We start from the raw sequence: 18745 nt of genomic DNA on the forward strand, positions 1-18745 counted from the left end.
TAAAATCTTACTTTAGGATTTAAGGAAATAAGGTGTTTGCTCTGTGATTCATTTCCTAAAACTCCTATAACATTTCATCAGACTTTCTCTCAAAATGATAACTAGAGGAATTTTAGGTACAAATTTTTAAATTAGAGATATGTAGTTCTAATCTAGTTGGTATGGCTCAGCAAAGTTCCAGAAGCAAATAGACTAAAAAAATAGGTGTAACCTGACGGTCTGCTTTAGGCCACTCAGGTAGGGTAGGAATCGGTAGCTTTAGGTGTATCCTAGGGTGCGGGTATCTCCAGTGAACCCCAGCAGTGTACAGATCATCAGAAGAGATTCTTGAATCAATTAAATGTGTATGTAAATGTATATTTTTTCATCTCTGAGAAGGCCATTTGTAATTCTTGTCTCATTCTCAGAAAGATCTGTGAACCCATGATCATTAAGAACTACTTTTTAAGAGCCAGATTTTATATGGTTCTATTATGGTATATAGTTGAGGTGTTATATAGAAATAATAATGACTTGATATTAGAAATTAGTATCTTCTAAAAATCTTGTATTATTTTTAGTGAGAAGTCCTGTAACAAACCTTAGCTTCATAAAATTACAAATGACCATCACTGCGGAGGGTTCCTAAAGGCTCAAATGATAAACGTGTAGAAGCAGTACATAATCTGTAAAATTCCCTACAAATATACTATTCTAAGTATTGTTATAGAACTTGTAGTAAGTGGATATACTACTCTATCTCCACAGCTGTATTCTTTTCCTGCCTCAGGAAGATAGTGTGGACTTAGATTAGATCTTGTAAATAATTTGGTTTAGCAGATCTTCTTCTTCTTTTTTTTTTTTTTTTTTTTTTTTTTTAATGATAGTCACACAGAGAGAGAGAGAGGCAGAGACACAGGCAGAGGGAGAAGCAGGCTCCATGCACCGGGAGCCTGACGTGGGATTCGATCCCGGGTCTCCAGGATCGCGCCCTGGGCCAAAGGCAGGCGCCAAACCGCTGCGCCACCCAGGGATCCCAGAAGATCTTCTTCTTGCTTGGTCTTGGTTTTAAAAAAAACATTCAAGTGGTATAGAAGGGTGTAACCAGAAAAGTGGAAGCTGCCCCTTTCCCTCAGAAGCCACACATAGCCTAGTCCCTTTATTGGATAAAATCACTGCTATATTTCTTTTCCTTGCATTTTTCCAGCTTTTATGTATGTGTGTGCATCTATATATACTTACATATGTATGTATGTATCTATGTATGCATGTAGGTAAGCTCATATGCACATTTTCTATCATATGACAATACTACTCATGTTTTGTAAATTGCTTCATTTTACAGCATATTTTGCACATCTTAAGAGAAGAAGGGTTTTATTTTTTTTTTAAAGATTGTATTTATTCATGAGAGATACACTACACACAGAGAGAGAGAGAGAGAGAGAGAGGAGGCAGAGACAGGCAGAGGGGAGAAGCAGGCTCCATGCAGGGAGCCTGATGTGAGACTCAATCCCAGGTCCCCAGGATCAGGCCCTGGGCTGAAGGCGGCACTAAACTGCTGAGCCACCCGGGCTGCCCAAGAAAAGGGTTTTAAAAATAAATACATGGTATTAAATATTAGTGATGTTTATATTTTAAATACATTTTTATCTTTTCCCTTTAAGATTCTTATATAAAATTCTTATTTGGAAACAAAATAAAAGGATTACAATACAGTGAATTACCAAAACATGTGCAGTGCATCTATAAAACATGCACAATATATGAGATATTAATATTTTACCTAACTGCCATATGAAAGGTGTTTTCTGCATTTGAAATATATTTTAAATAGGTATTCATTAAAACGGAATAGAACTACTCTAATTAGTACTTGTCAGGTAACAGAGAATGTTAATAATGGTAAGTCAAAGTTTTTCCTTTTTAAAAATATAATGGTAAAAGACTGAGGTCACAATTTACTTTAAAATCTTTCTGGGTTTAAAATCCATGAATGATGATCATAGGGGAGGTCTAATTAGTCTATTTTTTTAGGGTTTATAGAAGTAAAGTTAATTATTGAAAATCAGAGGTAAAACTTTTTGTATAAGAGAATGGATTTTCTTTTTTATTAGTATTTTATTACTTATTCGAGAGAGAGAGAGAGAGAGAGAGAGAGAGAGGCAGAGACACAGGCAGAGGGAGAAGCAGGCTCCACGCAGGGAGCCCAATGTGGGACTTGATCCCGGGTCTCCAGGATCACATCCTGGGTTGAAGGCGGTGCTAAACCGCTGGGCCACATGGGCTGCCTAAGAATGGATTTTCTAATTCAATTCTTAAATCTTTCTTATTTGTGACTGGCTTATTCCCTTAAGGTTAGCTCCACATTTGATTACAAAAAATAAATAAATAAAATCCTAACATTAAAATGAATTTTAATAAAATTTTAATCGTTGCTTTGCTAGACTTGCAGGAATACACATGCTGTAATTGAACCTCTCTCTGTATGAGATACATTTTTCAGTTTTAGCTTTCCTTTAAAGGGAGATTTAACATTTACTGTATGGACGTACAATATGGGGAAAGACTTTTTCAAGGTTTTTGAAAGTTTAAAAAAGCATTTTATCACACAACCATCAGAATTATAGATGTTTATTAATACATTGTTTTCCCTTCCTGTGAGATTTAGTTTTGAGAGATGATGTAGAATAATGCCTGTCTTGGAAGTTAGGAGATCTTTATTCTTGTCTTGATCTACAACTAGTTAGCTGAATGTGACCTTTCACTGTTCATTTACCCTCTCTCGTCCTTATTTTCTTATGTAAAAAATGAAATTGTTTGATTACATGATATCTGAAGTCCTGTTTTCAGTTTTGAAATGCTAAGATTCTATGAAGTAAGTTTTGTAGTACTTGTACAGTTTATTTAAGATTTAATGAAGGCATTATATATATATTGTGTGATTCACATATTTGATTATTTGTTTAGTTGTCCAAACACTTGTTGAATGTTTTTGGTCTTCTGTGTTGGATGTCGGATACTTCTTAACTGAATAAGAAAGAGTGATGGACCTTGCCATCATTGGACAATGTTCAATAGAACAGAGGGTATTAAATGGCTGTTATTTAATTAATTATTATATCCATATGTGATATGACTAAGATTGAGTAGTAGAATGAGAAAAGTAGCAGAAAGAATGAGGATGGGTACTGGGACAGTGAATTAGTAAAAGAGAACAACATACACGGAGGCCCTGATTGAAGAATCTGGAATGCTAAAAAATTATAGAGAGGCAGGATTCCTGACAGTGTCACACAGTAGGTGGCTGGTGAGATGGTGGACATCAGATCGTATAGTGATTTCAAGATTCTAGATTTTATGCTAATATTACCTATAATACCTCCAGTTAAGTTCTTGATATTACAAGACCGAATAGATGTTAATATTCATAAAATACTTTTTTTATAATGGAAAAACATTTTCTATCAATCTCTACATTACCAATGACATCAGATTCCTGGCTTCTTCCTGTCCTCTTTCGCTCTTTAACAATGTTTTAAAATATGATAACAAGACTTACAAGACTTGTTTTAAAATATGATAACAAGACTTTAACATGCCTGTTAAAGTGAGGTGTTTCCCTTTTTGGATTATCAATTTTTTTCATATTTTCTGAGTCCTTTCCCTGCTTACTAAAATTGTAACAACTTGAGAATTTTGGATGCACTATCGATTAAAAATTAGCAAGTTAATACACTAATATTTGTAGTTTACATTTTTCTTAGTCACATATTGATTTTTTTCTTATTCCATCACTGATTGTATTCTACACTGTGAGACATTAGCATGTAAAAATCATATTTGTTAATATGCAAATAAGTTGTCTGGTCTTTTTTTTCTTTTTAGGTTTATTAATTTTTAAGAACACTTGTTTTTTTGTTTGTTTTGTTTTAATATATTTTTTTTTTATTCATGAGAGACACAGAGAAAGAGAGGTAGAGACACAGGCAGAGGGAGAAGCAGGCTCTATACAGGGAGCCCCACGTGGGACTGGATCCTGGGTCTCCAGGATCACACCCTGGGCTGAAGGCGGTGCTAAACCGCTGAGCCACCTGGGCTGCCCAAGAACACTTGTTTATGTTAAAAAAGACCTATATGGTTTTCAATGATTTTTCTCTGAAACTGGTTTGCGGCAGAAATATTCCTGTTGGCTAAACCAAAAAGTAAATTGTTTAATGACAAAGTTTCATTTCTTCTAAAAAAACACTGTGAAAGTGTAGGTTGGACACAAAAGGAAAATGACCCATTACTGATATCTGAGTATCCTGAGTTCAAAGATTTAAAATATACCAAATGTGTCAATTTTTTTTAGAACTTTCATACACAGATATTAATAAAGCCTTATCACTTTCAGAAATGTGGTGTTCTTCTCAGGCTGGTTTCCTAATACTTTTTTTCAACAGATTGAGATAAATACCTGTTCTGTATATCAGAATGCAGTCTTAGCACTGAATTGTGTCATTCTTGTTCTTATTTGAATGGCTTCAGTATGCTCTGTTCAGAAGCTTAGAACTTAGAACAATGCATATTAAATCACATTTTCAACTCAGTCTAATGAGTGTTTATACAGACTAATACTGCTTATTAAATGTTTATCTTATCCTCTGTGCATTTGAATTAATTTAAAAACTATTATGATTTGTAAATTTATGGGAACTAGATTCTAAGAGCCATTCATTTTTCCCCTCTCCTGTTTAGAGATGTATTTTATTTTCCAGTATTAATTTATTCTACATATTTGTTGAGCACTGACTATGAACAGAGGCCCCTTCCAGTCACTTGTATGTGGTATAAAGATAGATAAGACATTCTTGGTCCTAGGGATCTTACAGACTTTTAAGAGCATTAAAAACATTAAGAAGCATTTTTCACACAAGGGAAAAATATTAAAATACTACAAAGAAGAGTTCAGAGGAAGGAAGAATTATTTTTCTCAGAGAGAGCAATCTAAATAGACCTCATAAGAAAGAAGCATTTACAGTCCAGGTTTTAAGATAGATTGGATCAGATATATGCAAAAGAGAAAAATGATACTGTTAGCAGGGCTCAGAATAAGCAAAAAATATATGTGGAAAAGCACTAGGCATATAAGAGAATCTGATTTGTAAAGTATTGAATAGAGGTATATGGTAGTAAAACAGGCCAGGTTGATTGGGATGGAATCACTGAGAGCCTTTAATGCAATTTATAGATGTGTATTCAAATATAAGTTCAGGTTTATAAATATAATAAACACAATAGTTTTCTTAAATATATTTGGTATTTCTATATTGCTGAATTTGTGTTGGAGAAAAAGTTTTACTGTAACCTTCTACTGAATTGTATTGCTAGTGTTATAATAGAATCAGACTTTTGAAAAAATTTTTCTTATGAATGCTGATGCCCTGCTTTTAGTGATCTTTTCTATTTAAAATGTTTTCTCCATCATAAAATAAATACTCATTATTTAGATTATACAGAAAAATAGAAAAATGTTCATCTCTATGACTAACCACCTGTATTTTGTGTATTTCTTTCCATATAATATTTAAGACATTTTTAAGTAAAATAGAAAAATAACATGAGATAGGTTATTTTTTGTGTGTGTGCTTTTAAGAGGATTTAGAACTGATAAACCATTGACTACCTTACTTCTGTTTATCTTCCTGTGTTAGTTTGATTAAACAACTTTAAATCTTTGACTAAAATCTCAAGTTTTCATTTAAATCAGAATTTTTAGTCTGAGGTAAGTTGAAAGCATTGTGTATTTTTCAGTTTATAAGAGTAATTTATTCCAGAGGCGATCTTACTGTTTATTTTATTCCCCCTTAAAACTGCCTAAAAACATGGTAAAAACATAGAGAATATTCAGTGAGAAGGAATATTGTCTCCCGTTTATCTTTGAAGAGTTGTGGTTATTTAGCATTATCAGCACAGACACATTATGTTTGCAGTCTCCCATAAAGAAGAAAAAAAATGCAGAAATTTGCAGAGCTAAAATTTCTGAATAGGGCTAGAGATTTTAGAAAGGCAATGTAAGATCCGTATTTTGTTCACAGTTTGTTAACAAAAGGCCCACTTTGTGCCAGACCTTATAAATACAGAGCAGAATAAGACATGACCCCTGTTGTTAAGGTGTTTACAGTCTTTTTTAATGGATCTAAACAGAGAATTCCAGGCATTGACACCAGACCCTTCCTTCCTTGTATGTGCAAAGCAGAAGTCAATAATGCAGAAGACTTCCATTTGATAGGAAGTAATATTATTGAAGGAAGCTGTCTAAAGCCCAGGAATTTTTATGCATCTTAAGATTTTGGTGTTAAAATTAGAAGAATAGGGTAATAATTTCATATATGTAATATATATATATATATATATATATATATATCACATGTTATATATGTAGAGTGCAGCAAGACAAGATTTTCTGAATGCGTATGATCCAGTATTTGGAGAATGAGATTTAACGAAAGAGAGAAGCAGGAATAAATGTGGACTGGCTTCTTATTAATATTATAAACCTAAGTCCTAAGTAAGACAATTTTTTTTCTTATTAGTATGTAAATGGAAATTTCTTATTTATGTCTCATAGCCTGGATTTATATGCACATATATTAGCTTTGTGACAATATGGAGTTTTTATACTAATGACATGTCTTTCTCACTGTAGTCTGTCAACTGTGACATTTAGTTTCATTTAAATTTCATTCTTAATACTATTGAATCATCTGTTATGTCTCCATTGTTTATTTCTGCAAACCTATTCATATAAATGGAGATAAACATTGATTTTTGAACTCCAACTAAATAAATAAAATTTTTTGAGTGATTTAATGTTTTCCTGGTTCATGACATGACACATTATACCTGTCTAGGACTACATTGTTGATACCTTTTAGAGGAAGTAGGAGTCTCAATCTTATGTTCAGGAAGCATTAAACAAGTTTAGGGTAACCAGTTTTCCATTTTGTAGAATTACTCCTGTTTTTATATAATAATAAAAATAAGAATTTATATGACATTCAGAATTACAAATATTTTGATGATTTAAAACCACTTTTTCCTATGTAGGACACCATTGCAGTGGCTGGATTTGCTGTCTTGTCAGCATCTTCATCTATAAGCAGAGATGGTAAACATTGTTTATTTTTGAAAGCATTTGAGGACTTTAAATCAACTGTTTATGTAAGTATGTAACTTTTAGTCCAATCATATAGTTTTAATGAGTTAAGGGGATGGAATAGGAGTAGTATTTCTGAAAAGCTGCAGATAAACTAGTCTGACTGAATTATTTTAATTAAATATTTTAAGTTTAAAACATAATTCTTTTTTTGGCTTTATGTTTAGAATGACTCCAGGTAAAAAAGATCCCTGACAGATAATTATTTATTAACGGAATTTTTAAAAGATCCCTTAAAGATAATTACTAATGGAAGTTTTAGACCTGATCTTATTCTTTGCACTTAAACCAGTAGTCTCTTTTAATGGTCTACTTGATTTCACTTTAAATTGATTAAGTGCCCATTATTACATAAAATTGATTTCCTTCTGTTTTACTCTTTATAAAGATGTTCATTCTCTGCCTCTGTCTTAACCCCTTCCCCGACAGCCCCTGTGCGTGTGTGTCTGTGTGTGTGCACATGCGCACATGTGGAGACTACTTGTTTGGTCTAGGCTGTCAGACAAGTAGAGTTGGGCTAAGCCATGTGCTTCTAAGACCACTTTCTGCCTGTTTTTCTGTGGTATCCAAAAGGGCATTATATGTGGTGGGGATGGTCCTGTGATATTAAATTTATGGATTAGACTGAAATTTAACTTAGACAACTTTAAACATGTCTATCTTAATTTGTAAGCCATACTTCTATGCCATTCTCTTGAATTTGAATATTCAAATTGTTTAGGTGCAATTAAAGGTCTGTAATCACAGTGGAGGTTGTTTATATACAAGTTAATGCTCTTTATTTGTTTTCAGGTTTATGTTAAATCTGTAAGAGATTTTTCTGCAGAATCAATGTCTTTGGTAAGATGATACTCAATTTTAATTGGAAATATGCACACACGCACACACGTAAAGATACACACATGTATGTACATACATATATATATTTGATCCACTTTATAGACTCATTTTAAAATACTATCAATACAATGGGAAAACAAAGTCTCTACCTTTTTTATTTCTAAAAATGTTAAATTTGAGTCATATGTTTACCTAGTAATTAAAACCTGGTTGTTCTATTGCCTGGAATATCTGCTGATATTTTGTATAAGTTATATATCAAGAAAATTAAAAGGGAAAAAAAGTTTTAATTGTGTGAAGATACTGGGATTAGTACTATATTTAAACATCTAGCAGATACTTTTGTTTCTTCATCAGCTATATTTATAAACATTATCATGTGCCAGATTGTGATTTGACAAATTATTTGATCCTAAGAAGTTTATTATATTTGTGGTACATTTTTCATTTTTTTAATCTTTTTTTTCAATATTTTTTAAGATTTTGTTATAGCGATAGGAAGGTTCCCATTTTTATAGGTGAGTTACATGTAACTGAGTGGAATTGGAAAAAGGTAATATATATGATGAAGTTTAATATAAAGTTTACCTTCTGCCTATATTCTTTTTTGTTTTTTTTAAAGATTTTATTTATTTATTCCTGAGAGACACAGAAACAGAGACATAGAGGGAGAAGCAAGCTCCTCAAAGGGAGCCTGATGTGGGACTGGATCCCAGGCTCTGGGATCACACTCTGAGCCAAAGGCAGATGCTCAACCGCTGAGCCACCCAGGCATCCTCCTTCTGCCTATATTCTTAACCCTTTTGTTTCTAATGGACAGAGTCCAGGAACTTTGTTTTAGTTAACAGTGACTATGGGATATTGATTTTAAATTCTGAATAATACTATATGGTAGTATAATTCATGTTTGTCTAGAGAAACTGTAACCAATAAAAGGATTGATAAACTTTTTAAAAGCATGAATTAGCCCCAGGTATTAGTTTTTCTCAAAATTTTCTTAGATTCTCAGCTTCAAATATTTGATACATCTATGAACCTGTATTTAAGGAAGAAGTAAACAAAGCCTATGAAATTGGCAAAAATGTCTTTTCAGAGAGCCCAGGGGGTATTCTGAACTATTAGAATATAACGTAAATGCTGTGCACATATATACTGGGTTATTTACATGGAAAGTCAAATTAGAATCAAGAAGTTGTTTGTTGTTCATCTACATGGAATACCATAATAGTTAGTGTCATTGAACTGTGCTTTCCTGCCCCATTTACCTATACATTAAAGAGAGAACTATAATATCTTGGATCTAGTTATTTTGTCAGTTGATCACACATCTTTCTTTTCTGTCCCATAATGCTGACCATTATTTTTCTTTCATCATTTATGAGTTACAACTTTTTATATCAAGGATTGATGAGATTTCTAAGCCCTACCTTTCTTGCATTTGGACTAAAGGATCAGACTCCTTGAAAAAGCCAATTAACTCATTTTGGTTTGATTTTTAAAATTTTAGCTCATAGTGTGATAGGTAGTAACCTTATTTTCGATGTGGATGGGATGGATGGGTATTGGGGCCAAATGTCTAAACCCTTTTAAGGTCTATTTGACTAATATGCAGACATGTCCTTATAAATCACTTTCCCCTTTCTTTCCAAACTTATGTACAATAATTTCAGAAAACTTTTCTATTTTTACCATTTTTAGTGTCTTTATACCATTTATAATCAAAACCTGGCTTTTTAGGCCTAAGTAAAATCTTTATAGTAATATAGGAAAAAAAAAGAAATATATACCACAAGTTTTGAAGTGATATTACTTAAGGTTAAAATCCAGAACCAAAATCTCTTAAATTGCATTTCTTAGAATTGTATACAAATTATAGTATTTATAATCAAAATCCTTTCTCAGAAAAACTGGTTTGTATAGTAACCTTTATAGGTTGTGTATTTCCTTTTTTTTTTTCAGGCTACAGCCTCTTTTTAGACACTTAACAGGGGACAAATGCAATTAGATTGATTATTGATTTAAAAATTTAATCATAACATTATTCTAAAATGTAAATACTTAGTATTGATATATTCACTGGCTTCTCTTTCTTAGGTTCCAACAACACACTATATATATACACCCCTGAATCAACTTAAGGGTGGCACAGTCGTCAATGTCTATGGTGTTGTGAAGTTCTTTAAGCCTCCATATCTAAGCAAAGGAACTGGTAGGTATTAAAATTGGTAAAGATTTTAATGGGCTGGAACTGATTTATTGGTTTCAGAAACATACTCCTTCAATACTGTAAATCTTAGAGGCTCAATTTTGATTAATTAATTAAATTTTTTGGAAACTTTGTTTTAGAGAGAGTGCATGCATGCATGCATGGTTGCCTGTGAGTGGGGAGAGGAGGTTGCAGAGAGAGAAATTCCTCAAGTAGACTCCCTGCTGAGCACAGAGCACAAGGAAGGGCTCTATCTCAGGACCCAGAGATCATGACCTGAGCTGAAAGCCAGAGTTAGCCATGTAACTGACTGAGCCACCCAGATGCCCCTCAATTCTGATTTATAATTGTCACACAATGCTGATGCATATTTTTTGGCCATTTTCATTTATAAAGTAAGTATGGTCTTTATATTCCAAAGACTAAATTAAGGAAGGGTTGCTAAACTGCAACATGACAGCCTGTGAAAATATGAAATAGGCTAGAAAAGGTTAATATATAGACAAATACAGAATAATACTATAACAGTGATGTATAAATCGCTTTTACTTCTGGTATAGAACTTTAAAATGACTAAAGTATAAAAAATATCTGTGAACACATGTTAATGAATACACAGTATAAAGATACAAATTATAACAACATCAAGTGTGTATGAGGAGTAGGAGTATCGTTTTTGTATAATGTTTATCAGCATAAAATAAGTTGTTATAACTTTACGTAAACTCCATGGTAGACCAAAGAAAATACCTACAGAATATATACGGAAGGAAATGAGAAAGGAATCAGAGTATGTCACTACATAAAGAAAATCGACAAAATATGAAGAACAAAACTGCCAAAAGACAGAAACAGTTAACCAAGTGGCAGTAGTAAGTACTTTCCTATCAATAACGACTTCAAATGTAGAAAATTAGGGATGCCTGCGTGGCTCAGTAGTTGAGCATCTGCCTTTGGCTAAGGGCGTGATCCCAGGGTCCTGGGATCAAGTTCCGCATTGGGCTCCCTGCAGGGAGCCTGCTTCTCCCTCTGCCTGTGTGTTTCTGCCTCTCTCTCTGTCTCTCATGAATAAATAAATAAAATCTTAAAAAAAAAAGAAAGAAAAAATTAAACCTCAGTCAAAAGGCATAGTACTTTGGTTTTTTTAAAGGTAATTAATATATAACATACTAATTCTATATAATAATGCCAGCTTTTAAACAGACTGATGTGGAAAAGAATCAGAACACAGGAATTTCAGTTTTCTGATAGTAAATAATCCATATACCTTTACTTTGGTTTAATTCAGTTCAACTAAATTTAATAGTTACTAATCTATTTAATCTGACCTGAAACAAGGTTTGTAAAAGGCACCATTATGTATGTATCATCGGGAAAAGCTCTGCCAATTAAGTTATGCTTCACTGTAAATTTTAAGATGTAGCCATGTTTTAGATATGTTAACGCAAAACTGTGTTGTTGGTGAAATACTGTCTTTATCTGTTACATGCCAGCTGCTGTGGTTCCTGCTAGAAACACAACTCAATGTTCTCATTGAGTTCATATTTTAAAAAATACTTTATTAAATTATACATATGCAAATTTTGTTATTGAGTGAACTTGAAATGTACTCTTCAGTGCGGGATGAGAAGAACATTTATTTTCATGTGGTCAGAGGATTTTGTTAATGCAGAATATAAAGACTTACTCTATGAAAGTGACTGCATGAGAACTAAGAAATCCAGAGAAATTTGAAATAGGTGGTAACTAAGTCTGGAGGTTGCAGAGGGATGTTCTATTAAAAACTGATGATTTCTGTTTTACCAGAAAGGGAATATTAAACAGGTTGAAGCAGAGAAGTTATTGTTTAAGTATTTATTTCTCAAATATTTTCATTTGACTTTACTTTCTCCCACAGTCTACATTCCCCACTCCATAATACTGTTCAAAATACACTTGGATATTTACCTTGGTGGTTTGTTTTCATCATCAGGTTTACTCCTCTCTGAATCTTAACATTCTGTGAATTTACTGTAAAGGTGTGATCACTATGATCCTCTTCCAGTTGCGAGTGTTACCTGGTAGCTCTAATTGGCCTGCTGAATTTAGGAATAAACTACATTACTGCCAATTATGTCTATCTGACTTGATAGAAGATAAAATTTAAAAACTTTTCACACTTGATATGTTGCTAATTCTTGTCACTGTAAGGTTTTACTAAATCAACAAATGCATTCAAAAATAACATGTTAGTAATATAGAATAAATTGATAGCTTTTTTTTTTAAAGATTTATTTATTCAGGAGAGACAGAGAGAGAGAAGCAGAGACACAGGCAGAGGGAGAAGCAGGCTCCATGCAAGGAGCCTGATGTGGGACTCCATCCCAGAACTCCAGGACCACTCCCTGGGCCAAAGACAGGCGCTAAACCGCTAAGCCACCCAGGGATCCCGTGGTTTTTTTTTGTTTTTGTTTTTTAAGATTGTATTTATTTATTCATGAGAGACACAGAGAAAGAGAGAGAGAGGCAGAGACACAGGCAGAGGGAGAAGCAGGTTCCATGCAGGGAGCCTGATGTGGGACTCGATCCTGGGTCTCCAGGATCAGGCCCTGGGCTGAAGGTGGCGCTAAACCACTGAGCCACACAGGCTCCCCGATAGCTGATTTTAAAACATTGATGACTCAGTGTTAATTTTAAGCTGTTCTTAGACAGCATAATTATGTTTTCTTCTTACAGTGTTACTAAATCATGTGTATATAATGAAAGCCTTGGGGAACTGTAATATTTGTTATATATTCATATGTATTTTATATCTCTATCAGATATGTTTAGTTGGATCCAGTCCCTTAATAAAAAAATTCATTAGTAGTAATAAACCATCTGTTATTACAATGATAATATGTTTCTCTATTTTTTCTGAGATACTAAATTAAAATGAATGTCATAAATTTTATCACAACATATTCATTGAAACTCTGAAGTATATTTTAAAATAGAGTGAGATGTCTTTACTACTAGCAAGATGGTAAATTTTAAAATTATCTGTTATATAACTTTAGTTATACTTTTTATTTCTATTGATAGAACTCATCCTTCAACATGCTGTCGGAGAGTCAGACAAATAACATTTTTTGTGTTGAGGAAAGGATCAACTTCATTAGTGCTACCACTGAGATGTACCAGAACAAATGTACAGGAACAATCCACAGCTGTGCCTTTTTTATATTACATAAAGCAATATTATTTTGCAAATATGAGACCACCATCTTAAATATTACATCCAGATGTACATAACTAGTTATGTGGAGGAAGAGTACCTTTATGCAGCTCAAATTTAGGTAAATGGAAAAAAGTTTCTTCTCTTATATATATCATTAGCTGGAATTTTTCATTAAAATTTATTTTATAAATGTTAAATTCAGTGCTACTGAGGCTACTGGTATACTCTAGCACTTGTATTTCTTGACTAAAATTTTTCTTAAAGACTTTTCTCTCCACAGTAATAGTGATTGCATATGACCTGTAGCATGCTGCCGTCTCACTTCTGGTAGCAAATGCTTTATTTTCCAAGCTTTATATTCAGTCTTGGAGAAGCTGTAGCTTTTTATTCTTGCAGAAGTCTATTAGTCCCGTTGTTTAAAGGAAATAGATAGTTACTTTCTTATTCAATTGTGATAAGATTCATCATGAAAACTGAGAATTTCTCAAAGATTATGGAAACACATTTGTTAAAAGATCATTGTATCATCAAAATTGATTTTTGATAATGATTCATCCGGGGTACATAATATGTCCTCTTTTATATAGGAAGACAAGGTCATTGCTGCCTTCTTAGGATTTTGAGATTTTATAGCATTTATTTTTGAAAGCCTCACATTTACTTTTGCTTCAGAGAGCTGGTTAGACTGGTGTATAAGCTTTTTGCCTTACACAGATACCATTGATCATATTTTCTTTAGATAATGCCTATGAAAAGTTTAATTTTACTTTGTCTCTGATTTTAAGAAATAGCCTACAGTTTCTTTAAGCTTGAGACACATTTACTCTGTCCTTATTGTCTGTTCTTGGTAAGTAAAGATAAATGTATGCAGGCCATAAAACACTTGCAGACATAATAGTATGTGGCTCATACTTGCTGTTATTAATATCATAATGCCTGCTCGCTCTTGAAGCAAACGGGAGGAGTAGAAGTGCTTACTTTTCTAATATTTGAGCGTGGAAGAAGGGAGAGGATAGCCAAAATACTGGATATATCATTTTTTTACTGTCCACTTCTCCCCCCATTTTTTTTTCCTTTCCTCAAACTTTGGGGCCCTATAGGTCTCAGCCTTTTTGTGCCACATAATGTGGCACATCACCTGTGGGTCCCTAGTCTTATCTCAGGAATGCTTTATGTTCTGAAATTATTTGGTTTCCATACTTGTCTCCCATTAAGATTCTCCATTTTTGGAAAGCAGTTTGATTAAACTTGAACAGTTCTGGATGTTAGAGTATTTCTAGAAGCAGATCATTTGTTGTTCATTATCATAAAAGGATATCTATTTTAGCCATGAACTGAGCATTATAATCAAATTTCTTAGAGCAGTATCCAAACCTTGGACTTCTGAGAGCCCCTATCTATTTTGTTTTCTTTTAGTTCTTGGAGTAGGATGCTAGGATATAGGGCCCTCCCTAGGAGTTTTTCTTTTCCTGTCTATATAACATCCCATCTAACACTAGAATGCTATTTTTGGCTGTGTAAAAATATATTCACTTAGAATGATTTGACATTTATACATTAATATACATAGCTTTCTTGTTTGAATATTTCATTTTGCATGGGTAATATTAGTTGCATATTAAATGATTATGTAGTGTCTTATAATTTTTTAAAGTGTAACAAACTCCATATTAAAATGGTAAAAAAAGACAACTCATTAATTACTGAATAATTCATAACTCATTGGCGTTCCATAAGATCCATGACACTTCTGATTCATCAAAGAGAGATTAAAGCATTTACTATAATGTAAAATTACATGTATATTAAAATATATATTTTAATATTTTAAAATTGATAATGCATCTTTGGAAGTTTGCTTTGATTTTTTGTTTGGGTTTATTTGTTTTTTTTAAAGATTTTATTTAAATTCAAGTTAGTTAATATATAATGTGTATTATTAGTTTTGGGGATAGAATTTAGTGATTCATCAAGTTTAATATAACACCCAGTGTTCAAGTACCTTCCTTAATGCCCATCACCAGTTTCCCCATCTTCCCACCCTCCATCCCTCCAGCAACCCTCAGTTTGTTCTCTGTAGCTACGAGTTTCTTTTTTTTTTTAATTTTTTTTTAATTTTTATTTATGATAGTCACAGAGAGAGAGAGAGGCAGAGACACAGGCAGAGGGAGAAGCAGGCTCCATGCACCGGAAGCCCGATGTGGGATTCGATCCCGGGTCTCCAGGATCGCACCCTGGGCCAAAGGCAGGCGCCAAACCGCTGCGCCACCCAGGGATCCCCGCTACGAGTTTCTTATGGTTTGCCTCTCTGTATTTTTTTTTCCTTCTTTCCTCTATGTTCATCTGTTTTGCTTCTTAAATTTTACATATGAGCGAAATCATATGGTATTTGTCTTTCTCTGACTGACTTATTTTGCTCAGCATAGTACTCTCTAGCTCTATCCACATCCTTGCAAATGGCAAGATTCCATTCTTTTGAGGGCTGAATAATGTTTCTGTGTGTGTGTGTGTGTGTGTGTGTGTGTGTGTGTGTCTGTTGCTTCTTTCTCCGTTCATCAGTTGATGGACATTTGGGCTTTTTCCATAATTTAGTTATTGTTGATAATGCCTCTGTAAACAAGAGGGTGCATGTGCCCTTCACATCACTGTTTTTGTATCCGTTGGATATATATCTAGTAGTGCAATTGCTGGGTTGTAGATAGTTCCATTTTTAACTTTTTGAAGAACTTTTATACTGTTTTCCAGAGTGGCTGCATCAGCTTGAGTTCTCACCAACAGTATAAGAGGGTTCCACTTTCTCTGCATCCTCCCCAACATCTGTTGTTTCCTGACTTGTTAATTTTAGTCATCCTGACTGGTAGGAGATGGTATCTCATTGTGGTTTTGATTTGTATTTCTCTGATGCCAAGTGATATGGAGCATTTTTTCATGTGTCTGTTGGCCATCTGTACATCTTCTTTGGAAAAAATGTGTGTTTATGTCTTCTGCCCATTATTTTTCGTTTTTTGGGTGTGGAGTTTGATAAGTTCTTTATAAATTTTAGATACTAATCCTTTATCTGATATGTCATTTGCAGATATCTTCTCCCATTCCATAGGTTGGTTGCCTTTTAGTTTTGTTGGTTGTTTCCTTTGCTGTGCAGAAACTTTATCTTGATGAAGTTTCCCAATAGTTCAGTTTTGCTTTTGTTTCCCTTGCCTCTGGAGACATGTCTAGTAAGAAGTTCCTGGGGGTGAGGTCACAGAGGTTGCTGCCTGTGTTCTCTAGGATTTTGATGGACTCCTGTCTCACATTTCAGTTTTTCATCTATTTTAAATTTATTTTTCTGTATGTGTAAGAAAGTGAGCCATATTTCATTCTTCTGTCTGGTTTTCCCAACACCATATGTTAAAGGGACTTTTTTTTTCTGTTGGATATTTTTTTCTTTCTTTGTTGAAGACTAGTTGACCATAGAGGTGAGGGTCCATTTCTGGGTTTCTGTTCTATTCCAGTCATCTTTGTGTCTGTTTTTGTGCCAGAACCATACAGTCTTGATGATTACAGCTTTGTAATAGAGGTTGAAGTCTGGAATTTTGCATCTTTGGAAGTTTTAACCCTTTAGCAGTCCTTTATCCTTAAGAAAATGTGATGATAGTTAATGTTATAGAGCTTGCTGCACAGGATGCACATACGTGCCTAAAGACTTTCATGCCCCACCCTGTGAACACCAGATTGCAAAGTACTAATCTATGGTATGTACATATGTAATCTGAATATTCAGTTAATATCAAAGCCACACATACATTTTTGGTTTAATGTGTGGTTTTTAAAATAAATAAATATATAGAGTTTTTTTTCATTCATTCATGTATTCATTTATTCAATAAGCATTAAGTATTTTCTATATGCCAGGTGTTATATTAGATGTAGGAAATTCAAAGATATATATCATTGTTTCTATTCTCAAGAAATAGTTAAGACAGACTATGATACAATGAATATATTTGTGATTTCACTTTGTTTTTAGTCTTTCCTCAATTTATAAGACTCTACTTTTATTTGTCCACTTATTGTCAGCTATGTAAGATAGACTTTTCATTGTAAAACGCACTGTCCTTTTTAGTTTATTAAAGTTGAACAATAAAAAAAAATAAAGTTGAACAATAGCTTTACCTATTCTAAAGGCTGGAGGTTGTGGATTGGGTAGGCATGGAGTTTTCCATTTACCAAGAGCTAAAAAATTATGTCTAGTTGACTCAGGTAAGAGTGTTCAGCTATATTTCAGGAATGGAAAGCACCTAGGGGTGCATGGTTAATCATCATGTGTCTCCTTAAGGCTTTGGAGAGATGAGCTAAGCCTCTCTTCATTATTATTTCCTTCTCTTTTGTCTGTGCCAGTAAGAAGTTGATTTCCACTTAGAAAATGAAGGTGGAGAAAGATCTTCTTTCCCCTGTCACTGAACCTTTGTATTACTTTGGTTGCTTACATTCAGAAATGACTGTGATGATGCTTGAGATCTCCATCTGGCTTTCTATCCATATCCTAGGATTGACTCTGTATTTTATGACCTTTTCCTCTAAGAAATTATTTACCTGCTAATTTAGGGAGTTACCCTTAGGTTTCATTAGTTTATAATTTCAATTACTTTAATAAATCATAAAAAAATCAGTACTGTTTCCTCTTCTTTCTTAAAACTTATGTGCTTTTATTCATTCAATTAAAAAATTTCTTTGCTAGTCTCGTATGGCATTGTACTGGACTTTAGTAGTTGTCGATGGTGATAAAGTGATAGACTCTCAGAGAGTTTATCATGAGGGAGATGAGGAAGACCTACATTTAATCAACTAGCTAAGGCACAGTTGTATACTATAACTACAGAAACAAACAGAGTGCTTTGGGAGTGAGAATGGAGAGATTAATGCTAACAGGGGAAGGACTTCTAAGAGATACTGCATTTGAGCTAAACTTTTGAGGATAAATTGGATTTTGATAGATGAGGAAGAAGAGGCTAACATTCCAGACTTTGGAATTGCAACAAAAGTTGAGATTTTTATAATGAAAATGTGAACTTTTTAATCTCAAAAGCTAACTGCTGGAGAAGTTGACTTAGGTATAATTTTAAGCAATGAAATGTCTGCAGGATATTGATGCATAATTTTATGCTCTTGAAGCAGTCTTTTTCGGAGATCATTATTAAAGACTTCTGATACTTTGTGGTGTACACTTTGTTTATATTCTAGACCATAATTTTAAAGTATTTTTTATATTTAATTTATAGTTTCTATATATGGTAAAACTGATTTTCTAATATATATGTAATCAGTAACTTTATATGATAGA

General features: G+C 33.4%; 1 protein-coding gene across 5 annotated transcripts in view; it reads left to right on the plus strand.

Annotated features, from left to right (window-relative positions):
* POT1 (protection of telomeres 1) overlaps positions 1-18745 on the plus strand; it is an 81205-nt gene that overhangs the window by 17458 nt on the left and 45002 nt on the right. For all 5 annotated transcript variants that reach the window (XM_055307586.1, XM_055307584.1, XM_055307588.1 and 2 more), the window contains exons 5-7: positions 7072-7185; positions 7973-8020; positions 10115-10229. In XM_055307586.1, coding sequence (XP_055163561.1) covers positions 7072-7185; positions 7973-8020; positions 10115-10229 — 277 coding nt within the window. The remainder of the gene's footprint in view (positions 1-7071; positions 7186-7972; positions 8021-10114; positions 10230-18745) is intronic.

Source organism: Nyctereutes procyonoides, unplaced genomic scaffold, assembly GCF_905146905.1.
Source record: "Nyctereutes procyonoides isolate TBG_1078 unplaced genomic scaffold, NYPRO_anot_genome, whole genome shotgun sequence".
NCBI lineage: Eukaryota > Metazoa > Chordata > Mammalia > Carnivora > Canidae > Nyctereutes > Nyctereutes procyonoides.